Below are 26,948 nucleotides of genomic sequence, written 5' to 3' on the forward strand. Positions count from 1 at the left end.
TTTCACCATTGAAAGTTTCAAGGCACTTTGGGCTGTTAGCAGTAATTGCTGATCTGATCTATCACTCCACATGTATTAGATTTGGCAAGTTTTACCTTTCTGGCAAAAGATAACACAGCAACTTTTAATTCATCAGCAGTAATCAAGTTTGAATGGCATCAATGTCATTACTCTGATGCAAGGTTTAATTAATTACTCCCAGAGCCGTGGAGCCATCCAAATTTACTTTTCAATCAGGTTTCAATAAAGATATGACACAACAGCTGGACTGACTATTTCTGCTGTTGTGTTAAACTGCTGTAAAGTCCCAATGAAATCCTGGCAAGCACTATTATTTTGCATTAGTTGATTGTTGACTTACCTTTCTGCTCGGTGAGTGCATGACAGGTGCAGGTGGTGATGGGGGACCTCGAGGAATCTTCTTGTTAATCCTAAACACAAATATGACAGAACAGCACTGGTCAGCAGTAACATGCCAAGCAGTAACAGAGGAATCAGAAACACAATACAGTTGCCAGTCTCAGCACTGGAAGGCAGTGCATAATAATTAGTGGATGTAAAACTGCCAAAGAAGCACACTGCCCAAATGTCATGTCTGATCACATAGAAATGTCATGCTGGGACCCTTGAAAGTCAGCATACAGAGTTCATAGAATTCTGAGTTTTACATTTGCTGTTAAGTGACAGCAAAACCATTGTGAATCATCAAAAAAACTGCACCACTGAAAAGTCTCCTCTATTTACTTACTTGAATCGAGGTGGTTCCATAGGGTCCTTTTGCATTTCCACCATCCTGATAACTCTCTGTTTAGCCCCTGAGTTGAAAGCAACGCCTTGTTGAGAAGGAGTGTATCTGAGCACAACAAAGAAAGAAAAATGAAAAAGCTGTACAGATAACTCCTTCCTGCTCCTGTTCCATTAATCTTGATATTGCCAATGATCATCTTGCTGTTTTCATACTTCTTACTTGCATGCTGCTTTCCAGTGAGCAGAACCTAAGTGTAAAACCAACGCTATTTTGCTACTACCCCTCTCTCAAGCCCTCATTGTCACCGGTCTGTCACATTGCTTGTCTGACTCCAGTAATGGGCGAGTAGAGATTCTTCAGCCAAGTGTTACAAAAACTGAAGCCATTGCATTTGGCTTCTTCTCACACATCCCAATCTCTAGGTAACAATATGCTGGTAACTCTGAGGCTGAAAAACATCTCTCAATTTGGGTGTCACTTTTAACCTGAAGATGAACTCAGACAATAAGTCTGTCCCAATTACCAAGTTCATTCATTTACAGCTTTGTAACCTCAACCAGAATCCATCATCTCATCCTTTGCCAAAACCCTCATCCATGTCAGTTATCTTTGGATTTGACTATTTTAATGATTTCCTAGCCAGTATCTCCCAGCCTACATCAACTCAAGCTTACTGAAAATTCAGCTGCCTGAATCTTAACTCTGACTAACACCCCCTTCAGTCATCATACTTATGCTTGCTGACCTGGTAAGGTCCCAACTTCAAAATTCTCATTCTTTTCACTTACTTCTCCCAATATTTATAACTTCACAAACTCTCTGTACTCTTCCAATCTTGACCCAAGAACATAAGAGACAAGAGGTTGAGTAGACCATGTGGTTCCCCAATGTTGTACCCCTACACAATATAATCATGGCAGATCTATTGTCTCAACTCCACTTTTACACCTGTGGCCCATGACTCTCTGAGAAACCACCAATCTGTCTATATCAACCTTAAATATATTCAATGGTGGCATATCCACAATGTTACAGAGTAAAAAAAATTCCAAGTATTTACAATGTTTTGAACTAAAAACTTTTAATTACTTCACATTCCTCACTCTAATTAGCCCCTATTGGTCACCCTGTTTCTGATATGTAATTTACCTTCTATTCTAAAGACGGACACAAAATATTTGTTAATGTCTCAGTCATTTCTTCAATCGTGATGATAATTTCTTCTCTCTGCCTCTAAGGGCCCACCAGTTATTTTAGCTTTTCTTCTTTTCTCCCCTTGCAACCCGTTTTCTATTTATACCCTTGTTATCAACTTTTTGATTGCCCTTTGCTGGTTTCCAAAACATTATAAGCCTCTTCTTTTATTTCAATACTTAACTTTCTTTGTAAGCTAAGAATAGATCTATCTTGTTAAGAATTTTTAAAAAATGGAATGAATTCTGTTGAACATTTCACTAAATATTTCCCATTATTTATATTGCCATAATTTTGGTCTATTTAATCATTCAGTTTTAGCCACACCTACTAATGCCTACATAACTGACTTTAGCTAAGATTATTGTTTGTGACTGGATATATAATTTCCAATGTTAATACAGTATTCAGTTATATTGTGATCCATTTTCTCACCCCCCCCCCCCCCCCAACCCCCAAACACACACATACCATCACCTCTCTGAACAAAGGAACATAATCTGTAAATTAGGGCTGGGTCATTTAGAATTGAAACAAGGACATGGATATGAAAATCTACCATCCGTTTCCCCCCCCAAAAAGCAGGATACCAGGTCACTTACAATTTTCAAGATTCCAACTGTTAAATTTTTGTTAGGTATCAAGTATTCAGGCAGAGGGAACAAATTGAGACAAGGGTCAGCCAATGACACCAGAATTGAGAAAGCTGCTTCTTTTCTCATCATCATCCATTTGTTACCTTAGAAGAACATGGACAGCTGATTGGCTATGTTGATGTTTTGGAGCCAACGTGAATATAGTGCACTCAAAACATTTGAGCATTTGAAGTGTCAATGGTCACAGTCACCAAGCTGACACTGCAGGAAGAATCTGTTGGGAGATGTACCCCTGCCTTCAATACAGGGCAATACACTTAAGCTTCCACTCTATCACTTTCCAACTAATCTGAGGTCATTACAGCTATGCAATCAGATATCGCACCCAAGCACTGCAGAAGACAGATGCACGAACTTCTTGGTCAGTGTGCTCACTCTTACAGCCAAAATAGATACCAGCTGAGTAATTTTTCTAACCTGATGTACTGTGCAGGAGCGAGTTTCTCAGCTGCCCGAACAGGCATAGCTGCTGCAACTTTCTGTGAAACCTGTTTTTCAAGAGCTGAACGTGTCTTTTCAGTCAACTGCAATGAAAATAAAGACAATTTAGAAGATTAATATGCACTTCTGATCTCCCAGCTTTCATTTATTCAACAATCCAACCAATGTAACAATTCTGCCTCCAAACTTCATTATTATTAATTAATTGGTTGTTTTACATAAAGCAGATTCAGCTGCCAAATCATTTTCATCTTGAAACCAAGGTGCTAGAAAGAACATGTCACAACACATATGATACCACCCATTTTCAATGGTTACATCCATAATCTTATTCAAGTTTTTTTTCCCCAACAATACAGATTTGGCAGTTTTGTTTCAGACAGACAGCACAGGCACTATCTACTCTAGAACACAATTATCAGTAGTGCTGAAAAGTATTCATTCTGACATTAAAAGTCTCCCTAGATTCTAATTCCACCACCGTAATTATTGGGAGGCCTCACTCCAGCGGTCATTCATGTGAAGATCTTAACTATTAATATCAGAAGGCTACAATCAGGAATGGCAAAACAGTGATGCTTCTTCTCTATATATTAGCAATATAGCCAATTGCAACAGCCATACCATATATATATATATCTGCCAACTGAGCAACCAGACTGCTCCAAAATGAAAACAAAAAGAGAGTTAACTGTAAACTTTAACTCCTACATATTATTTCTTTGTGTCTCACTGGGCCAATTGGCTCAGACTCAATCTCTGTATTATGTGTAGAATATGTATTTAATGGTAACATGAAAAATTAGATCTATAAGCATTGAAATATCTCAAAGTGTTCATGACATTTTTTAATCCAGTGAGTTAATGCAGATAAACAGAATATTGCAGCTTAGTATAAGACCTTCCATAAAGAGATGGGGGAGGAAGGGGGTGTGTGTGTGTGTGTGTGTGTGTGTGTGTGTGTGTATAGCAAAGTTCACCTCGCAAACTACAATATATGGAACAAGGACAGGATCAGTTTTTGTATTGTACCTATTCTATACTAGATCATTCGAATGTACTCAATGGGTGATAAGTCACTTTATGAAACCTAATCCCTTGTTTCATTCTTACATATTGGTAGACATTTCACTCAGATTCTATTTCCTTACTTCATGCTTACAGAACTCTTTAAAATCTCCTCCAACCCCATCATTGTGACAACACTTCCAACATGTTTCTATCAAGTTCCTCATCATTTCATATTTATTCCTGACAGCAGTACATCTCATGCCAATACAAATACCAGCACAGCAATAAATACACATACCTCCTTTATACTATCTTCGTCAGGTCTCTGCAATTCAGGATCATCTTCATTGATAATTTCTTTTGGAATCAGATCTGTAAATTTGCTGTAGATCACCTGGACAGGGAAGAAATAAATTGTTTTTCAAATATCACTAAAAGCTATTTCAGTTTGTCTCAGAACTGTACAACAAATATTCTAATGAAAGATGGAACCCATTACCCATCACTTCACAGATGTTGTGTAATTTAAAGAAACATTGGTTGGGTCAGCGCAAAAAACTGAATGTTGGAGCATTAATTCACATTAATACAAACTGCCCAGATGGTACTTCAATTCTGTTGCTAGAAATGGAAGATAGTAATTTAACAGGTCAGTGGATAGGAATTGGACTGACAGCATGATACATGTTGTGGTACCTTGTCTTTTGACTGCCCTTGTCTAGCAATGGCATCAAATTTGATTTTTCCTTCTGCATCCACTTGAATAGCCAATGCATTGGATGCCTTTTTCTTGCGACCCATTTCCAATGGAAATTGTGCCATGTGGACCTCTGGGAATGCACCTCCATCGCCAAAATCCTGGAAGAAGAAAACAAACACCAAATCTTAATCATCAAACACCGGGAAACCCAAGTCACATGCAGGGCAAATTAATTACGGCCATTTACATTATATGAAGCATACTTAACGTTATTTATTTTGGAAATGAAAAACTTTTATTTTTAAAAAGTAACCACAGGAACAGCAGACAGATTTTGTCTCATAGTGTAACTAGTGCTAACTCCCAAGTATTACCTACTGATTCTCACAATTATACATTTGGCCAAAGTTATCACAGTCTTCAAGGTAACAAACACAGGGATATCCAGGTAGTTTTCTTTCTCACAGTGACCCCAATGCAGTTTTCAAACAATGCACTCACCAAACAACATACCCCTGTCTAATTGTAGCGACTGTTGCCATAACTCCTCCATTAGCTTTCTTGGGAGGCTATTTGGAAAATTGAAACATATTTCTTTGCATAAGATGTTGAAGGACCCTTTTATTTATTGGTATGCTTCCCTTTGCACATGAAATCAATTGTTTAGATGTTTACCTCAATATAAAAGGTTAACCTGATTTGAGTACAGGAACAGCAGACCCACCTTCTTCTGATAAAGCTTTGGATATTTTCCAATTGACCTACACATCTCTGGAGTTGGGTGGGGGGGCTTGAACCCAGGCCTCTTTGCTCAGAGGTAGGGACACTACCACTGCATTACAAGAACCCTTTGATGGGCACTGCAATAAACATAAAAATGTGCACAATCTAATTATTGCGTTTTAGAAAGACAGGGAGTAATGAGTGATGGAAATCAGGACCTTCAAAGACCTGCATTTGTATCAATGTAAAGTGGGAGGTTATCAGGCTGTATTGCCAAATGTACAGGGACTGTAATTGGGAGCACTGTTGTTTTATTAGTCACATACCATGGAGTGATTTTCTCAGGACTGCATCCACTAAGCTCCATCGCAGTTTGGGATAGTATTATGTTCCTCAGCATTGAACACACACTCTGACCTGAAGAGCTTCAAGTTTAGTCTCTTAAAGTCAAGGAGCAGTTGTGCAGCTGAAGATGATGAGGTGACAGTACATTGCATGGAACCCTTCAATAATAATATGCACTGATATTAGCCAAGTAATTTGAATGATAGTCAAATAAAAACAAAGTACTTTGGATGCTGGAGATCGAAACAAAAATACGAAACCCTGGAAAAACTCAACAGATCTGGTCGTATCTGTGGAGAAAGGCTTTTTGCATCCAGAGACTCAAAGCTTCTGAAGAAGTCACATTAGATTCAAAATGTTAACTCTTGTTTCTCTCTTAACTTATGCTATTACACCTGAGTTTCTCCAGTAATTGAGATTTTAATTTCAGAAAAGTCAAAATTTATGTTTTTAAGGCTCAGATTTTAGCCAATAGAAGTGTAGTGAATGAACAGTATTTCACCAAAATCTACAACAGCAACGATATGAAGGAGAAAGATGCAGGGACATAAAATCGATTCTACACAAAGAATTGCCATGTTAAATTATAAATTCTTGTTTTGTACTTTAATACGATCTAATTATAAATAAGACATGTTGGGGTAAGGGTAACAAAAGAACCTCAAATACTGGCAGTTTCTTAAACACTGGAAACCTAAAATGTGTTCTGATATATTTGACATCAGACATACCTTGGCTATTCGAACACTGAAAAACCTACAATGCACTTCCAGTGTTTTGTCTTATTTTGTACTGTCACATGATTGCCTTCTGTGCATTATTTGATCACCTCAATATATGAATGGCCAATGTGTTCAAAAAAGTAATTAAACATTTCATAGAAATAAAAACGCGCTAAAATGTAGTCTGCAGCACTTGTGAATAAAACTGAACACCTGCAGTTCATTGAAAGATATTCTGCCTCTGCCACAGTAGTTGGCAGTGCTAAAGATACAAACAAGCATCAAGATTTACTTTGTTGCAATTAATTAGTGTTGCGGCTAAATATTTAGTTTAAGTACAAGCCTTGTGATACTGAATAAATTGCAAGAATTGCTCAAGCCAAGACATTGCAGATGTTACCTCCAAAGTGCGAGGAACCCATCCCTTTCTGTGTCCATACGGGGGAGGTTCTCTCCTCGATGCCACTAAAGCGGTCTGTCTAACTCTTTGGGAGCGAGCTTTTTCCTCAGCTTCCAGCTGATCCTGGGACAGCTGGGTTGGTGCAGGTAAAAAACTTGAAAGTAAAGAAAAGAACCATTATTTTCACTGTTCCAATCAACATTCACAAAAATGCCAGCACTACTGGTGCAAAAGGATTAACTAGCTATGAAAGGAAAGTCATCAGTGGTGACATTTCCGGGCTCGCAATCCAGGGGCCTGGACAAATGATATGTAAGCTGAAAATGTGTTGCTGGAAAAGCGCAGCAGGTCAGGCAGCATCCAAGGAACAGGAAATTCGACGTTTCGGGCATAAGCCCTTCATCAGGAGTCTGATGAAGGGCTTATGCCCGAAACGTCGAATTTCCTGTTCCTTGGATGCTGCCTGACCTGCTGCGCTTTTCCAGCAACACATTTTCAGCTCTGATCTCCAGCATCTGCAGACCTCACTTTCTCCCCAAATGATATGTAAGCATGATTTGTCTGCTGTCCTTACACTGTCTGGCCTACATGCAATTCCTGATCCACAAACAACATGCTCGACTCTGAAAGGCCCTCTGAAATGGTCAAGAAATCTGTTCAGCTACATTAATCAATACAGAAAATTAAACCAGATGAACCACTTGGCAGCCCATAGGCACTAGATCCAATCATGGCAAGCCCAGTCAATCTTTCAAGATACTCCTTACAAAAACTCCATTGGGAGTTTTGTGCCAATTTTGGGAGAACTGCCCATAGACAGTCAAGTGCCATTCTTGAAGCATCCTCACCAAGTCATACTTGACAGCCAATATTACAGATTCTGTCACCATCCACATTCGGACTATCCTGCTGATGACACAGAGTTGAAACGCTCAGTGATGTACAGTGGACAGGGAGTAGACTAGGTGTCCTAATGCTCACTCCAGTTCTTAGGTGGTTACATGGGCAAGGAAACTTTCAGCTGGTTCTGGTACTACTTCAGCTGATAAATCAGTGCTGCTCTATGTCACAACAACTTGGAAGCAACATGACGGTAGTAAGGGCACAGAATGATCTATGATGTGGAGCTTCTATGCTCATCATTAACAGTGGTTTGGCAAGTAGTACCACTGATCAAGCGTAGAGCCCTAGAAGACATATGTGCCAGACAAGGCTTGTGGCAGATGGAGGGAAGACCCACTTGACATCATCTACAATTTCCCTTTCAAAGAACAAAAGCATTCGTAGGAATGATTAATACATAGTCCTCGTGTATCATGGTAAACATTCAATATGTTCTATGGCACTACCATACTAAATCAAGTAGATTCAGAAGAGATCCAGCAGTTGAAAATTGGGCATCCATGAAGCTCCATGGGCTATCAATAGCAAAATTATTGTAAATAACTGATGCTCAAATGCACTTGGCTTCATATCTTATCACCACCTTGGTCCAGACACAAATAAAATAGCTAACTCCAAAGATGAGAGCGACTGTCGTCTGGCTTAAGACAAGGATGACATCAAGTGGTCCAAGCAAAAGGGAAATTGGGGAAAATTCTTAACTAGTTGGAGTTAAAACCAGGACATAGGAAAATGCTTGCCGTTGTGAGTCAATCATCTCAGTTGGAGGACATTGTTGCTGCAGTTCATTAGGGTGGTATCCCAAGCCTAATCATCTTCAGCTGCATTTTCCCTTCATCAAAACATTACAAATGTGAATGTTCATTGATGATTATAGAGTATTACTTTGATAACTCAGATAGAGAAGTAGTCTGTACATGCATGCAGCACGACCTGGTCACATTTATTATTTTTTGTTAGATGACATTTATGCCACACAAGTTACCAATAAGAGTGGATCTTCCCTTAGCATTCTGTGGCAATACCGTTTCACAATGCTCCACTATTAACAGGATCTGAATTCTTGGCAGTGTGGAGGAACAGAGGGATTTTGAGGTCTATGCCCATAGATCCCTCAAAGTTGACACCCAGGCTCCTCGGATGCTGTCTGACCTGCTGTGCTTTTCCAGCAAAACACTCTTGAGGTTGATAGGGTTATTAAAAAAGCATATGGAGTGCTGGCTTTCATTAGCAGAGAATTGCATTTAAGATCCACGAGGTCATGCTGCAGCTCTATAAAGTCCTGATTAGACCACACTTGGAATATTGTGTTCAGTTCTGGACGCCTCATTATAGGAAAGATGTGGCTGTTTTAGAGGGGATGCAGAGGAGATTTCTCAGGACTGGAGGACAAGTCTTATGAAGAAAGGTTAAAGGAACTATGGCTTTTCTCATTGGAGCAAAGAAGGATGAGAGATGACTTGACAGAGGTCTACAAGATGTTGAGAGGCATAAAAAAAAGTGGGTCGCCAGAGACATTTATCCCATGGCAAAAATGTCTATCACAAGGGGACATAATTTTAAGGTAAATGGAGGAAGATTTAGGGGAGATGTCAGAGGTAGGTTCTTTACACAGAGTGTGGTTGGTGAATGAAATGCACTGCCAGCAGTTGTAGTAGAGTCAGATACATTAGGGACATTTAAGTGACTCTTGGTGACGCACATGGAAGTTAGTACAAAGAAGGGTATGTAGGTTAGTCTGATCTTATAATAGGATAGAAGGCTGGCAAAACATCGAGGGTCGAAGGGCTTGTACTGTCTAATGTTCTAAGAATTGGATGAGCAAAATAAATACTGTGGTTAGATGCCACCCCATCTAACACTTTAAACATTCACAATCTCACTGATGCACAGTGGCAGCTGAATACACCATCTACAAGATACACTGTACCCTCAATCATCCAGAAGGACAAAGACAGCAGCTACATGGGACACGACCATCCAAAATTTCCTCTGATTTTTCTTCTTGCCTCACAGACCTCTGAGGTGTAACAACAGATTTAGAAGTAGAAGTCATGCATCAGCAGACCAGCTTCACATTGACTGCATAGCCAAAGAGGGAATGTTGCCATTGCTTACAGATTGCATTCCATGCCACACACTGTGCTGACTTGGCACTATAATCACTACTGCTTCATAGTCGCTGGGTCAAAACCATGGGACTATTATCCTATAGGAGTGTCAATGTACCCATGCCACATGGATTGCTGTCAGTCAAGAAGGTGACTCACCATCATCATCTCAAGATTAATAACGTGCATGAAATGATAGTCTTGCCATAGCCCCTGAACAAATTTAAGAAGAAGAAAAAAAAGAGATATGCAGTTATGCAAAATCCTTTTTCCCCAAAGGAGATGCAATGCATAATCTATGACAAGCAGGTCTGGGCACAAACCTGACATAAAACATTGTAAATGTTGGTAAAATAGTAAATTTTGTTTGGTAAACTGATAGGTCAGCCGAAAGATTTTAGAACAGCACTCCTGAAACAAATTCCACCCTTTCAATCCCTGTATCAAAGATAATCTGGTACAAACTATGCAGAACTGTAATTTATCAAATATTCAATAAAAATGTTTTTACAATCGGGAATTCTACGATGAATCCACTAAGAATATCTTTCACCATGAGAAAATAATTGAGCTTTTAGATGAATAATGCCCTTAAGAAACATTCTCTTGGCTTTGTGAACCAAACATACTTTACCACACAAACTGTCATAAGGGAAATAAGCAAACTAAAGGTTTAGTCATAACCTGATTGATACTGTCAACAATTTTTCTTTGATAATCTTGTTTTGTTCAAATGCATTCACTGTCTGCAAGCTCACATTACCAATACAAATAATAGATGTTTGTAGAAATATAACATAATAAGGTTAATTGTCCTTTAAACATAGATGCAGTTGATTCTGCAATGGACATTTACTTGCACTCCTAGTTGAGACAGCAAACAAAATAACATTCCAAAAAAGGAAACTAAACATAAATTAAAAAGTTAGGAGTTGGAAATTCAGTTCCTTGCTGTCGTCTGCTCTGCTTTTTATTACTGTCATGATGATCTCATCTTGGCCTCAACTGCACTACCCTGTACTCTCCCAATAAACTTTTAACCCATTATTAATTAAAAGTCTGTCTATCTTCTTGAATTTATTCAGTGCCCCAGCACGCACAACAGATTTCAAGGAGTAAAGATCACCAACAATCTGGCCGCTCCACCCATGTTAACACTACAGTGAAGAAAGCACACCAACATCTCTATTTACCCAGAAGGCTAAGGAAATTTAACATTTCACAATGACTCTTACCAATTTCTGCAGACATACCATAGAAAGCGTCCTATCCAGATGCATCACAGCTTGGTGCGGCAACTGCTCTGTCCATGACTGCAAAAAATTACTAAAGGGTTCTGAACGCAACCCAGACCATCTCACAAACCAGCCTTCCATCCAATGTCTCCATCTATATTTACCCCTGCCTCGGGAAAGTAGCCAACATAATCAAAAATCCCTCCACCGTACTGTCTTTTACCAGGCAGAAGATACAGAAGTTTGAAAACACGCACCAACAGATTCAAGAACAGCTTCTGCCCTGCTGTTATAAGCTTTTGAAGGGAATTCTCATAGACTAAAATTGATCTTTCTCTGCACCTTCTTTGTAGCTGTAACACTATATTTTGCATTCTGTTCTATTCCCCTGAAGTACTTATGTATGGTATGATTTTCCATGGATAGAACACAAAACAATACTTTTCTCTGTACCTTAGTACGTGACAACATTAAAATCAAATCAAAGATTCCACAGATTACTGATGCTTTTGAAAGAAATAACTGCACCTCACCTGTTTTAAATCTGCCACCTCTTAGCTTAAGACTGTGATCTATGGTTCTAAATTTGCCCACGAGAGGAAACATCTTCTGTACATCTACTTTGTTGAACCCCATTAGCATCATATATACCTCAAATTGATGCCTAAAACCTCGCGAGTATGGGCCTGATCTGCCCAATCTCTCATCACACACAAGGACTTTCATCTCTGGAATTAATCTAGTGAACCTTCTTTAAATTGCTTCCATTCAAATACATTCTCTCAAGAAAGAGGAACAAAACTGTACATAGTACTTTGGATATGGTCTCATCAATGCCTTGTACAGTTGCAATCACACATCATTATTTTAACACTCTATTCCTTTAGCAACATATGCTAAAGTTCCATTTATCTTCCTTATTACCTGCTGAACCTGCATACTAGTTTTCTGTGATTCACATTTTTGAAGAACTCTAGCAAATCAATTAAGTATGATTTACCCTTCATAAAACCATTCTGATTCTGGATTGTTTTGTCTTTCCAAATGTCCTGTTACTACTTCATTAATAACGAATTTCAATAATTTTGTGACAGACGTTAAACTAACATCTATAATTCCCCGCTTTCTGCCGTCTTTCTTTTTTTAATAAAGGGTGTTACCTGAGCAGTTTTCTAATCCAGTGGAACCTTCCTGAAACCAGGGAATTTTAGAATATTATAATCAATGAATCCAGTATCTCTGCTGCCACTTTAAGATCCTATAATGTAGGCCATCAGGCCCTGGGGGCTTCTTTGACTTTAATGCCAATAGTTTGCTCGGTAACTTTTCCCTAGTGATTAGGAATGAATTAAATTTCTCTTTTTCTATAACCTTTTCATTTTTTACTATTGGGATGGTTTCAGTAATCTCCACTATGAAACTGAGACAAAATATTGATTTAATGTCCCTGCTATTTTTGAGTTCTCCATTATAATCTTCCCAATCTTGTCCTCTAAGTAACAAGGATTGACTTTAGCAACTCACTTTGTTTTTATATATGTTTAGAAGGTTTTGCTACTGATTTTTATATTTTCCGCTAGTCTTCATTCATACTTTAATTTTGTTTGTTTTATACCTCTTTAGTAACTCTGATGCTTTTTAAAAAGTTTTCCAGTACTCTAACCAGTCACTGACCTTTACAATATGGCATGCCTTAGCTTTTGTTTTTATGGTATCTTTATGTCCTTGCTTATGCATCGATGCTTCCCAGCCTCCCCCTACATTATTTCTTCCTCACTGGAATATACTTTGGAGAAACCAAACATCTCCTTCAATATCTACCACTGTTCACCAACTGTCCTACCTTTCTGGCTTATCAATTCATCCCAAAACTATCCTCATGTCTATGCAATTATCTTTGCTTAACACCAGAACACTAAGGTGGGACTCAAATTTCTCATCCTCAAACTGAAGTTGAAATTCTCCCCAGCCCCACCCCTCTCCCATTTATCTCTCCACCCCAGAAGCTCCCAGCTTCATTCCTGATGAAGAGCTCCTGCTTGAACCGTTGATTTTCCTGTTCCTCAGATGCTGCCTGACCTGCTGTGCTTTTCCAGCACCACTCTAATCTTGACACTATAGTCACTGTTGGATATGGATTTGAACCATGCTTACTTAAGCATTGTGAGAGTCCATCAGGCTCTGTGAAAGCTACTGAATTCATCTCATTCCCCTATATCCCTTTATAACCTTTTCTTGCATGTCATTTTTGATGACTGCCAATATTGCACTTTTTGGTTTGGGTGACGGTTACCATGGCAGCAACTATGTGGTAACACTATAGATATTACACATATCATAATTGGTTCATTTAAGAACAAAACCTTAAAGTTAATTCAGGAAACCATCTGAATGAGGGCAAACAGCACCTAAGTACAGAATTGTTAAATACTAAAGCGACTGAATTACTACATTAAATTTTGAGTAGAAATATAACATTTAAAGTGCTAAAAAGACATCTCTATCAAGGCTAAGTTCCAGCATTTATCAATCCAGTTACTCGTTAACAAACTAATAGTCCCTTTAAATCTGAAGGTTCTCCTGTCACAACACAAGAACAAAAGTAACTTCAAGTATGATATTTTCAACTGCTCTCCTCCCAATGCTTCTTACTTCTTCAAACTAGGAATGGGCAATAGGTAAAGGCGAGGCTTTGTTGGGCCTGGTCGGAGAAGACGAAAAGGGCTTCACTGAAAGCCAGAGAGATTCCGGAGACACAGATCCGCCTGCAGTCGCGCCTTATAACAAGATGAGGAGGGGAGAGGAAAAGAAACGTTTGGTGGGATTTGGGGTCGAATCAACACGGGAATTAAAACAACCAAAACACATACACCAGAGAAACACCAACCTCGTCAGCGCCATTTTCCTCCGGAAAGTTCCAGCCACCATACGCCTAACGTCACGCCGCACACCTTTCGGACTTTTGCGTATGATGTCATCACGTATCAACCGCCCCGCTTGCTTCTGACGTCACCAGCGCCCCTTGACGCCTTTACGTCTGCCCTCCCGAGGCTCCACCATTCCTGTTACAGTCGCCGACATCCCTGCTGTTGGCGGGTTCTAGTCGGTCTCATGACCTTTTTTTGATTGATGTTTGTTTTCTGATAAATTTCAATGTTTCTATTTCCTCGTTACGAGCGATGATCACTCGATCTAGTGAACTAAAACGTAAAAAGCCGGGCTGGGTTTCCACCGTTTGACCGTAGGTTAGACATGTTGTAGTTTATCTCCACTGGGAAGTCTGTTAGACACAAACGACAGGCAAGACTAAAGATGACTACAAGTCCCGGTGCACCTCGCGCGGGGTGGAATGTTCCATCATCTGCACGGGATAGGGGTGGGGTATTCAAGTGTCAGAGGGCGAAGGTGGGTGATGACAGTAGTCGGTAAGTGCACTGCAGGCGAGCGGCGTTTAACGTGATCGCCAGCAATTGTAGCGCTAGGCCCTGATTGCAAAGGAAGCACATTTGTAGCTTTTGAACAGGTCTGAATCTAACAGAAACTGTTTGGACAAACTCAGCAGGTCTGAAGTTCTGAAGAAAGGTCATTGGACTCGAAACGTTAACTCTGCTTTTCTTCTTCCCCTTCCACGGTTATTGTCTGACCTGCTGAGTTTCTCCAGTAACTTCTGTTCTTTTTTGGTTTGTGACTGACTTTTTTTCTGTAAAAAAGGGTCGGCATGGAGTTGTTGGTAAAAGCAATGACTGCAGATGCTGGAAACCAGATTCTGGATTAGAGTGGTGCTGGAAGAGCACAGCAGTTCAGGCAGCATCCGAGGAGCAGCAAAATCGACGTTTGGGGCAAAAGCCCTTCATCAGGAATAAAGCATTGATTCCTGATAGACTTGTTGGGCCAAATGGCCTGTTTCCATACTGTAGGGATTCTATGATATATATGTTTGATGAACTAGCACTGCGAGCAGGGTATGTGGGAACAGAACGATTACTTTCAGTTGTATGAGGGAGTGAAAGGTCAATTCTGCAATGTGAAATTTTTACATGAAACCACTCAGGTAATGAAATGAAGTTTGATAATAGGATGTGCCCAAATATGCATGCAAAATTGCATAACTCTAGTACCAGCATTGGTTGTATTGATAATGTCTAACTAACATCTGCAAAAGTTGTTTAATTCCACAGTCTGTACTGAACTCTTTCCATGATTCCTTGCCCATGATGTTGGCCTTATTACTACCCTCAAAACCTGCTAGGAATATGTAAGGACATAAGAAATAGGAGCAGGAGTAGGCCTTCTGGCTGTATGAGGGAGTGAAAGGTCAATTCTGCAATGTGAAATTTTTACATGAAACCACTCAGGTAATGAAATGAAGTTTGATAATAGGATGTGCCCAAATATGCATGCAAAATTGCATAACTCTAGTACCAGCATTGGTTGTATTGATAATGTCTAACTAACATCTGCAAAAGTTGTTTAATTCCATAGTCTGTACTGAACTCTTTCCATGATTCCTTGCCCATGATGTTGGCCTTATTACTACCCTCAAAACCTGCTAGGAATATGTAAGGACATAAGAAATAGGAGCAGGAGTAGGCCTTCTGGCTGTTTGAGCCCACTCCGCCATTCAGTAAGATCATGGCTGATCTTTTCGTGGCCTCACCTCCACTTACCCACCCTCTCACCATAACCCTTAATTCCTTTACTGTTCACAAAATGATCTATCTTAGCTTTAAAAATGCTCAGTGAGGAAGCCACAACTCCTTTACTGGGTGTGGAAGTCCACAGAATCACAACCCTCTTGGTGAAGAAGTTCCTAAATCTGCTCCCCAAATCTTTGAGGCACTGCCCCCTTGTCCTAGTTTCACCTGCCAGTAGAAACATCCTCTCAACTTCTATCTTTTCTACTCCCTTCATAGTTTTATGTTTCTATAAGATTCCCCCCTCATTCTTTAAATTCCAATGAATATAATCCCAGTCTACTCCATTTCCCCTCATAAGCCAACCCCCTCAACTCAAGAATCAACTAGTGAACCTCCTCAAGTGCCAGTATATCCTTTCTCAAGAAAGGAAACCAAAATTGCACACTACTCCAGTTTGGCCTCACCAGCACGCTATACAGCTGCAACATAACCTCCCTGCGTTTAAACTCAATCCCTTTAGCAATGAAGGACAAAATTCCATTTGCCGCCTTAATTTCCTGTTGCACCTCTAGACCAACCTTCTGTGTTTCATGAACAAGGACACCTAGGTCCCTCTCTGCAGCAATGTGCTGCATTTTTTACCACTCAAATAATAGTCAATTTCCTGTTGTTCCTACCAAAATGGATGACTTTACATTTATTAACATTGTTCTCCATCTGTCAGACCTTTGCCCACTCATTTATACTATCTATGTCCCTTTGCAAAGTTTCACAGTCCTCTGCACCCTTTGCCCTACCATTCAGCTTAATGTCATCCACAAACTTTGACTCACTACATGTTGTCCCCAACTCCAAATCATCAATGTAAGCTGTGAATAATTGCAGTCAACACTGATTCCTGAGGCACACCTCTAGTCACTGATCACCAACCAGAAAAACACTCATTTATCCCCACTTCTTGCTTACTGTTAGTTAAGCCGTCATCTATCCATGCTAATACATTACCTGTAACGCCATGCATCTTTATCTTATGCAGCAGCCTATTGTGCAATACCTTGTCGAATGCATTTTGGAAATCGAGATACACCACATCTACCGGGTCCCCGTTGTACTCTGCTCATAATGTCTTCGTAGAATTCTAGTAAATTAGTTAAGCATGACCTATCTATCATGAACTCATGCTTTGTCTGCCAATGGAATAATTCCTATCTTGATGGCTTGCTATTTCTTCCTTAATAATAAATTTGAGCATTTTCCCCACTATAGAAGTTAAGCTGACTGGTCTATAATCCCCATCTTTTGTCTACCTTTTTCAAATAGTGGTATCACATTTGTTGTTTTCCAATCTGCTGGAACTGCCCCAGAATCTCGTGAATTTTGAAAATTACCACAAATGCATTTGCACTGAATTGGACATCCTGTTTCTATACTGTGGCAAGTAACTCACTTCCTTACTCCCCAAAGCACATCTGCCATGTACAAGGTCCATGTTAGGAGGGTGATACTCCCTAATTGCTGGGGTGTGTACAGCACCAAGAAGTTTGACACCAGCCAGCACAAAGCTGCCTGCTTGATTGGCACTACATCCACAAGCATCCACTTGTTCCACCACTTATGCTCATTGGAAGCAGCAATGTATACTACCTACAACGTTCACTGCAGAAACTCCACAAAAATCTTTAGACAGTACCTTCTAAGACCACGATCATTTCCATCTAGAAGGACAAGGACAGTAGATGCTTGGAAACACCACTAACTGTAAATTCTCCTCCAAGCGACTCACCATCCTGACTTGAAAGTAAAAAAACAAGATGTCTTATTGTTATACTATTAAGCCAGAGAACCAGGTAATGAACTGGAGATGCTGTTTCTGCCATGGCAGATGATAGAATTTGAAGTCAATATAAAAAATCTGGAATTATGAGTCTAATGATGACCATGTAACCATTGTTGATTGTCAGAAAAACACTAGTGGTCCACAAGTGTTCATGAAATAACTACTCAGAGGTCAGTATCCCGTCACCAATTCACCATTTATTTACATGATGCATAGTAAATGAACTCTGACCAGCTAGCCCAGAGCCAGGCCCTAGAGTGAGGAGACTCTCAGAATCTCCTACTTATTTTCATTTTTCTTTTTTTTCCTTTTTTCTTTTTTCCCTTTTTAAAAAAAACTTTTTCTTCCATTTATTTTTTTTCTCTTCCATTTATATCTGTCAGCCAGTGCTCCCTGATTGACCAAGGTTAACAGCCCTAATCAGGGGATCTCATAGTCAATGAAATCCATCTGGTCCCATTCCAATCGCTACAATCCTTTAGGAGAAGAAACTGCTGTTTTCCTGGTTTAGCCTACTTGTGTCTTCAGAACCACAACAATGCGGTTGACTCTTAACTCCTTTCTGAGCAATTAGACGTAGACAATAAAGGCTAACCTCACCAGTAACATCTTCATTGTGAATGAATTTTAAAAAGTGAAAGTTTCTTCTTCTGAAATGCTTTCTTGTCATGTTTTCAAAGTTTCCATATTATAATATAGGAAATGAAGCAGGTAATTATATACAGGAAGCTTCTTCATTGATGTAATAACTGCAGAATTATTCATGTAAATACTGGACTGGACAAAATTTGACCTCCTCCTGGCGCCTCAGGTACATTACTTGAAACTTTGCTGCAACAGAGCAATATCTGGTTAACCTAACCTATTGTTCCATTGCTTTATCTATTTTCTTTTAGAATCGTGCACCTGAACCTTACTAACAAGCTTTATATGAGACATCTTATCAAACATCTTCTGAAATTCCATTAGGATAGCTCAGAGAAAATAAATAGTCCATCGGTCAATTGCTAACAGAGCATAGCTGCCAAACATGACTTGCCTTTCCTAAATCAATATTAGCAGTCCCTGATTAATCCTTGTACTCCTATTTGCTAATGATCTTTTTGTTTCCCCTCACGGGAGAGTCTGGGACCAAAGGGCATAACCTCAGAGCAAAGTGTCACCCATTTAAGACAAGATGAGTAGGGATTTCTTTTCTCACCGGCAGTGAATCTATGAAATTCTTTACCGCAGAGTCAAAGAGCGAAGTCCAAAACTAGAGGGCTATTGAGGCTGACTATTAAATATATTCAAGGCTGGGACAGACAGATTTTTGATTCACTTGGGGAATTAAAGGTTTTGGGGAAAAGGCAGAAAAGTGGAATTGATGACTGTCCGGTTATTCATGATCTCGTTGAATGGTGGAGCCAACTTGATGAGCTCATAAGAATTTGTCACCAAATAATGTTCAACTGTTTTTATCATGGAGTCCTGTGTGTGAGTATTTGTTGCTTCTGATGCACCAAATAAAATTCTCTGTGATTAAATGACAATCTTAAATTGGTTTCTGGTGTAGTTATCAGCACAGTTTGGATTAGTGAGTAACTGTTGTCAAATCTAGTCCTTGACACTGTATCTTGAGATTTGTAAGTACTGCTGGTTGAGCATAGTTGGCCCACTGTCCAAGGAGTTTGTATATGCTCTTGCCCTTCACTGTCAAGGGAGCTGGCCATCTCTGTTCCCATTTTCCACTGAGGTTATCTTCCTGATTATCTGGTGGGTACCGGGTAGGAGCAGGATTGAACCAGGAGGCTGTGATGTCCTCCACTAGACATGAATTTGACTGCATGCTCTCATGTAAAGTTTACAATCAGAGCACGGGATTGGTGGTGGGAGGGTGTTGCTGGCCCCTTCTAAATTTCAGGACTGGCACCTTCATTTGCAAAACAGTGCTTTGTGAAGTGTCTGCAAAGCACTTCTGAAGAACACACTAGGATCTGAGTACCATCCATGTAAACATTTTCCCTCCTTAGAGTTAAGAGAGGGAATGGGTGAAAATTGGCAAGAAACTAACCTTGATTTACTACTTCAACAGGTGGTTTTTACAGATATTTATAAATTCCTAAAGCTGTCTTTTATCTACCAAGGCAAACCAGATTTCAAAGGGAAAGACTCTTGTGCCAGTTTGGCTCAGTAATACGTTTTCCTCTGGCTATTGCTTCTATTCAAATGTCAACCTCCTCTCATGCTTTGTGTGTGATAAAACTCCACTGCAGTATTGTATTGCTGGATATGACAGCCCTGGGATGAAGTCTTTAACCTGAGTCAAGAACAAATTGTTAGAGAAACTCAGCACTTCTGGCAGTGCCTGTGAGAAGAAAGCAGAGCTAACATTTCAAGTCCAGGGACTCTTCATCAGAGAAGATGGAGAGGCAATGGCCTAGTGATATTATCACTAGACCATAAATCCAGAGATGTAGGTAATGTTCTGGGGACCCTGGTTGAAATCCTGCAGATGGTGGAATTTGAATTCAATTAAAAAAAATCTGGGATGACCATGAAACCATTGTCAGTTGTCGGAAATAACTGGTACACTAGTGTCCTTTTAGGGAAGGAAATCTGCCATCCTTTCCTGGTTTGACCAACATAGACTCCAGAGCCATGGCAGTGTGGTTGACTCTTTGGGACTTTTGGGGATGGGAAATAAATATTGGCTGGCTAGTGATTTCCATGTCCCTTGAATGAATTAAAAAAAAGTGGTTCTTTTACCCAGTGCCGTTCTCTTACCCAGTGCCAATCTCTTGCTGTTTCCTCCATTTCCCTGAACATTATTTCTATCCAAATACTCATCCAGTGCCCTCTTAAATGCCTTAGTTGAACCTGCCTTCATTTTGTCCAGACAGTACATTCCATACCCTAAAAACTTGGTGTGAAAAAAGTATTTTTCACTTTGCTGTTGCTTTGTTTGCACATCATTTTAGATCTTTGTCATATCCTGCTTTTTCTTCTTTTAAGAGTGGGGACAGCTTCTCTCTATCAACTCTATCCAGCCTGGTCATGATTTTGAAAGCCTCTATCAGATCTTCTCTCAGTCTTCAATACTGAGGCAGCCCATATCTGAGGCAATGTCCAGATTTGAACTGCAAATTGGCAAGTAACGTTCACGCTACAGAAATACCAGACAATGCTCACTTCCAACAAGAGACGTTCTAACGATCATTCCTTGAATGTCAAAGGTGTTGCCATCACTGAATTACTCATTATCAACATACTGAGCTTATCATTGACCAGAAACAATTTAATCAACCATATAAATGCTATGGCTTCAAGAGCAAGTCAGAAGCTAGGAATTATGTGGTGAAAAACTCAATTCATGACTCCTGAAAGCTTGTCCACCATTTGCTTGTTTGATTGGCAGGTCATCCGCTGCTGCTGATGCTTTGTGCAGCAAAGTGTAACATCATCTGCAAGATGCATTGTAAGAACTCCCTAAGAGTCCTTAGAATGCATCATCCAAGCTTGTGACTCCTACCACCGAGAAGGACCAGGGCAGCATGTACCTGGGCACATCACCATTTGCAAGCTCCTTTCAAGGTGCACACCACTTAGAGAAGCAAATTGCTGTTTCTTGTACTTGCAGCTGGACCAAAGTCCACATCCATGGCTGCAGAAGTATTTCCAAGTTGTGAGATTGCAGGAGAATTGTGAGAGAAAGTGGAGAGGTTCCGCTTGTGTGGCAGCCGTATACATGCTGACCCCATGGTTGTGGATGATTTTACCAAGAGGGCACCTGAAGAAGATGTTGGGAATGAGGTTGCAAGGATGGATATGTGGGAACTTCAGAGGTAAGAGCAGAGGGGTAGGAAGACAAACCATTGCTAGACTTCTTTTAGCTACTATTGTATAGGTAAAGGATGGAAACATCTGAATTGGAAAACAGATGAGGTGGTGTTAGGGATGACATATTATGAAAGGCTTCAGTTATGAGGGGTTGAGGAGGATAAAATAAATAACATCACATTTGTTGAGAACACTATTGAGAGTTTGGTTTCCACTGTTTTTAAAACCTGATTGATTCAAGAGAATCGAAGAAAATGTTAAAACATGGGCATAGATTTGTTAAATATTTGCAGGACTGTCCTGGATCCTCAGGGAAATGCAGTCTGACGAGAGAGAACCACCAGAGTATTACTCCCCTCTTTATTCCAAGAGTATGTTTATGATTTCCAGTCAAATGGCGATGAGGGTATATTGAACTTTATGCACTCTTCCTCTTTTAGCTTTTGTCATTCTTTTTAAGAGCCTTTTCTCACAGAATTTGGAAAAATAATCTTTCTTAATACTGGGCGTTTAAAACAAAGCATCTCACACCAGTACTGAGCTTGCTTTCTGGAAAGTCTGTAGACAAGTAATCCATTAGCTTGTCTTGCTAATCGATAAAGACCAAGCCCATTATGTCTGTAAGTCTCTGGTCCTGAATGTTCTGTTGGGCATTCTTGGCAGACTTGTTTTTGTGGACAGGGCAAGGTGAGACAGAGAGGTAGTGAAGCAAACAAAGGGTCTGAGAAGCCAGGCTTAAATTGAGTTAGGAATTAAAATACGGAAAGTCAGTTTTCTCAATTAGAAGTTGTCCTTCGGCTGAATGTGTATGTTTTTTTATTATTGGGTTTGTGTGGTTGCAGGAGAAACTGAAGAGCCTGAAATTATTGCTTATGTTCAGTCATGCACTTTTGCCAAACAAAATGACTTCATGATTTTTCTTGTCAGATTATTTATCTGTTACGTAGTGTACAAGATTACAGAAACGGAACTGAGGGTATGCTTTATGTCATTGTTGGAGCCATGGAAGGTAACTATGCCACAAATGTGGATTGTTGACAGTGTGAGCCAACTTTGCCATGCAAAAGGTGTGAAATTCATTTCAAGGTATAGCTGTCAGTATGGAATTTGAAAGTATTTTGCGCAGACTGAAACCAGTAACGCTTACCAGTTATATGTCTTTGATGGAATCTCAAGCACCTTCTGCAAAATCTGTGTATGTCACATCCACTGATTCCCCCATATTTTTTTTTCTCTCTCTCTCTCTCCCACTCTCCATTGTGATGATCAATGATGACATATTAATACTCAGCCCCCAAAGTGTTAGCTGTCCTTTCTGACTATGGTACTTTATCCTCTCAATGGAGTTTAGTGTAGTTGATTGTGATATCCTTTTTCAACACCCTGTCTTGTCCAGCTGTGAGGGGGCGACACTGAAATGCTCCACAATTACCTACTATAACATAATTCCAGTAAATCGTTGCTTCTCCAATCTCTTCCTCCTTTCAGAATCACCACAATCTATTTAGGAACAGGAGGAGGTCTTCAAACCTACCCTTACATTTAACTAGGTTGTGACCAAACTGTTTTGTTTAAAATTTATTCATTTGTGGGATGTGGACATCACTGGCAGGTCACCATTTATTGCCAGTACCTAGTTGTCCTTGAGAAAGGGGAGTGAGCTACCTTCTTGAACTGCTGTAGTCCACCTGCTGTGGGTTGACCCATAAGGGAGGGAGTTCCAGGATATTGACCCAGCAACAATGAAGGAATGGTGATAATTTCCAAGTCAGGATAGTGAGTGGCTTGGAGGGGAACTTGAAGGTTGTGGTGACTCCATGTCCTTGTCCTTCTAGATGGACATAGTCATTGGTTTGGAAGGTGCTGTTTCTTTTGCCTAAAATCTTTAGATCCCATTTTTAAAAAAAGTTTTCAGTTGATCTCCCTGACGAGGACAATGTTTTGAAGGTGAAAGTTCCAGCTTTCTATTACGCTTCCCGTGAAGCCATACTAATTGATACCATCCCTTAGATGCTAAACTCTCATTTTAAGAATACACGATCTTGGCATGACAGGATTTATTTATTTCTCTGAAAAGTCAGCTGCTGACTGTCTCTGCTGCAGAGGTTTTGACTGAATCTGTACTGGTGACTCCCTCCATTGGTGCCCAGACTTGGGCAGATCCTGAAGTTTATTTAATTCAACTTTGGGGAAACCAAAGACATTACTTGAAACCATGTGTCAAAAATTCTGCTCCCTTCTAGCCAATTCCATTCCCCCCTGCCCTGCTGACTCACTTGAGTTGAAGCAAGAGGGAAAAACATATTTGACCCCATCCTTCTCAATCTGCCAGCTCCAGATTCATCTGTCTACGACAGTATTGGTAAGAGTGAGCACTGCACAGTCTTTATGGAAACAAAGTCCACCCTTCACATTGAGAATAATATCCATCGTGTTGTGTGGCACTATCACCGTGCTGAATAGGAAAGACTTAGAACAGACCTAGCCATTCAGCTGGGCATCCATGAGGCGCTGTGGGCCATCAGCAGCAGCAGAATTGTACTTCAGCACAATCTGGACATTCTTGGCAGACTTCTTGTTTTTGTGGACTGGCCAGGTGAGACAGAGAGGCAAACCTCATGGCCTGGCATATTCCCCATGCGACCATTACCATCAAACCAGGGGACCAATGGAAGATATGCTGGGAACAGTACCAGGCATACCGGAAGATGAGGTGTTAACCTGGTGAAGCCACCAAACAGGGTTACTTGCATGACCAACAGCACAAGCAGCAATTGGTAGACAGAGCTAAGCGATCCCACAACCAATGGATCAGATCTAAGCCACATCTAGTCATGAATGGCGGTGGAGAACTAAACAACTCACTCAAGGAGGATGCTCCGCAAATATCCCTACCCTCAATGATGGAAAAGCCCAGCATATCAGTGCAAAAGGTAAGGCTGAAGCTTGTGCCAAATGGATGATCCATCTTGGCCTCCTCCGGTGGTCCCCAGAATTACAGATGCCAAAAAAACGGTTGGAGGCACAGGATACTGAAAAGGCTTCAGGCTATGACAACATTCCGGCAGTAACACTGAAGGCTTGCTGCTCCCTAGCCAAGTTATTTCAGTACAGTTACAACATTAGTATCTATCTGACAATGTGGAACATTGCCCAAGTATGTCCTGTACATAAAAAGCAAGACAAATCCAAACCAGCCAATCATTGCTATATCAGTCTGCTCGCGATCATCAGTAAAACGATGGTAGGTGTCATCAACAGTGCTATCATCAGCGTCTGCACAACAATAACCTGCTCAGTGATGCCAAGTTTGAGTTCTGCCAAGGCCACTCAGCTCCTGACCTCCTTTCAGACTTGGTCCAATCATGGGCAATAGAGCTGATTTTGAGAGGTGAGGTGAGAGTGACAGCCTTCGACATCAAGGCTGCATTTGATAGAGTGTGGCATCAAGGAGCCCTACCAGAACTGGAATCACTGAGTATAAGGGGGCAAACTCTCTGAGGATTGGAGTCATACCTGACACATAGGAAGATGGTCATGGATGTTGGACGCCAGTTATCTCAGCTTCAGGTTATCTCTGCAGGAATTCTTCAGGGTTGTGTCTTAGGCCCAACCATCTTCAGCTGCTTCATCAAAGACCTTCCCTCCATCATAAGGTCAGAAGTGGGGATGTTAGTTGATGATTGCACAATGTTAAGCACCATTCACGACTCTTCAGACAGTGCTGACTATGACACTATGTTCAAATGCAACAAGATCTGGAAAATATCCAGGCCTGGACTGACAAGTGCCAAGCAACATTCGCACCATACAAATGCTAAGCTGTGACCAAAACGAATTAGAGACAAGCTAACCACTGCTCCTTGGCATCCAATGGTGTTGCCATCACTGAATCCCCCACGATCAACATCCTGGAAGTTATTGACCAGAAATTCAATTGGACTCACCATATATATACAGTGGCTACAAGAGTATCAGAGGCTCGGAATACTACGGCAAGTAACTCACCTTCTGACTCCTCAAAGCCTGTCCACCATCTACAAGGCACAAGTCAGGAGTGTGATGGAATACTCTGCACTTGCCTGGATGAGTGCAGCCCCAAAAACACCTAAGAAGCTGGACACCATCCAGGAAAAAGAAGGCCACTTGATTGGCACTATATCCATAAGCATCCACTCCCTCCATCAATGCTCAGTAGCAGCAGTATGTCCTACCTACAAGATGCACTGCAGAAATTTGCCAAAGATTCTTAGAGAGCACCTTCCAAACTCACGACCACTTCCATGAAGCAGAACAAGGGCAGCAGATACAAGGGAACACCACCACCTTCAGGTTCCCTTCCAAACCACTCGCCATCCTAACTTGGAAATATATTGCTGTTCCTTCACTATTGCTGGGTCAAAATCCTAAAATTCCCTCCCTAATGGCAATGTGAGTCAACCCACAGCAGTTGGACTGCAGCAGTACAAGAAGGCAGCTCACCACCACCTTCTTAAGGGTAAACAGGGACAGGCTATCAATGCTGGCCCAGCCAGTGATGCCCACATCCTACAAATGAATAAAAGAAAACCCAGATCGCTCACAGGCCTGATTGGGAGGTCTTTGAGCACATTCTGAAGGGGGTGGGGGTGCCTCTCTCATAGTCAGAGGGATGGGGTCGGTGTACCTGAACTGGAGGGCAAACATTACGGTAGCAGGATGATTTGCTTGTGCTACTCTGGAGGCTTTAAACTAGGTTTGGGGTGGTGGTTGGGGGGAGGAGGGGGTGTACGTGATGGGAAGGAATCCAAAGCAGTAGTGAACAAACAGAATTTGAATATGGCACAGTAGTTGAGGAGAGCAAGTTAAATAGGCAAGACAAGGGAGGTAGAGAGAAAACCGGGAATTATAGTAAGCCGAACATCAGTAGTGGGGAAAATCTCGAATCCATTATCAAGGACTTTGTAGTGGAGCATTTAGAAAACAGTAGTAGGATCAGACAGAGTCAGCATGGATTTATGAAGGGGAAATCATACTTGACAAATCTGTTGGAATTCTATGAAGAGTTGACAGGGGGAGCTAGTTGATGTGGTATATTTGGACTTCCAAAAAGCGTTTGATAAAATCCCGCATAAGAGATTATTGTGCGGGATTATAGATTCAAGCACATAGGATTGAAGGAATTGTATTGAAGTTGATAGAAAACTAGTTGGCAGAGAGGAAACAGAGTAGGAATTAATGGGCCCTTTTCAACTATGTAATATGGACATTTTTCAAGATGTCACCATTTATTTCCCCACATTCTATATCTTCCATGTCCTTTTCCACAATAAACACTGATGCAAAAACTCATTTAGTATCTCCTCCATCTCCTGCAGCTCTACACAAAGGCCACCTTGCTGATCTTTGAGGGGCTCTATTCCTCTCTAGTTACCCTTTTGTCCTTAATGTATTTGTAAAAACCCTTTGGATTCTTCTTAACCCTAT

At 40.6% G+C, this 26,948-nt stretch overlaps 2 protein-coding genes across 2 annotated transcripts in view; one reads left to right on the top strand and one right to left on the bottom strand.

The window, feature by feature from the left end:
* Positions 1–14,163, bottom strand: part of snw1 (SNW domain containing 1) — a 24,246-nt gene extending 10,083 nt beyond the window's left edge. The window contains exons 1-7 of the mRNA XM_060829425.1: positions 14,077–14,163; positions 6,941–7,094; positions 4,747–4,908; positions 4,349–4,444; positions 3,016–3,122; positions 749–853; positions 362–431 (exon numbers count right to left, since the gene is read on the bottom strand). Coding sequence (XP_060685408.1) covers positions 362–431; positions 749–853; positions 3,016–3,122; positions 4,349–4,444; positions 4,747–4,908; positions 6,941–7,094; positions 14,077–14,117 — 735 coding nt within the window. The 5' untranslated portion in view covers positions 14,118–14,163. The remainder of the gene's footprint in view (positions 1–361; positions 432–748; positions 854–3,015; positions 3,123–4,348; positions 4,445–4,746; positions 4,909–6,940; positions 7,095–14,076) is intronic.
* A 399-nt stretch (positions 14,164–14,562) lies between these two features.
* The window catches only part of adck1 (aarF domain containing kinase 1), a 581,459-nt gene continuing 569,073 nt past the window's right edge, over positions 14,563–26,948 (top strand). The window contains exon 1 of the mRNA XM_060828581.1: positions 14,563–14,614. Within this exon, the coding sequence (XP_060684564.1) occupies positions 14,602–14,614 (13 nt within the window). The 5' untranslated portion in view covers positions 14,563–14,601. The remainder of the gene's footprint in view (positions 14,615–26,948) is intronic.

This window comes from Hemiscyllium ocellatum, chromosome 8 (assembly GCF_020745735.1).
Source record: "Hemiscyllium ocellatum isolate sHemOce1 chromosome 8, sHemOce1.pat.X.cur, whole genome shotgun sequence".
Taxonomy (NCBI): Eukaryota; Metazoa; Chordata; class Chondrichthyes; order Orectolobiformes; family Hemiscylliidae; genus Hemiscyllium; species Hemiscyllium ocellatum.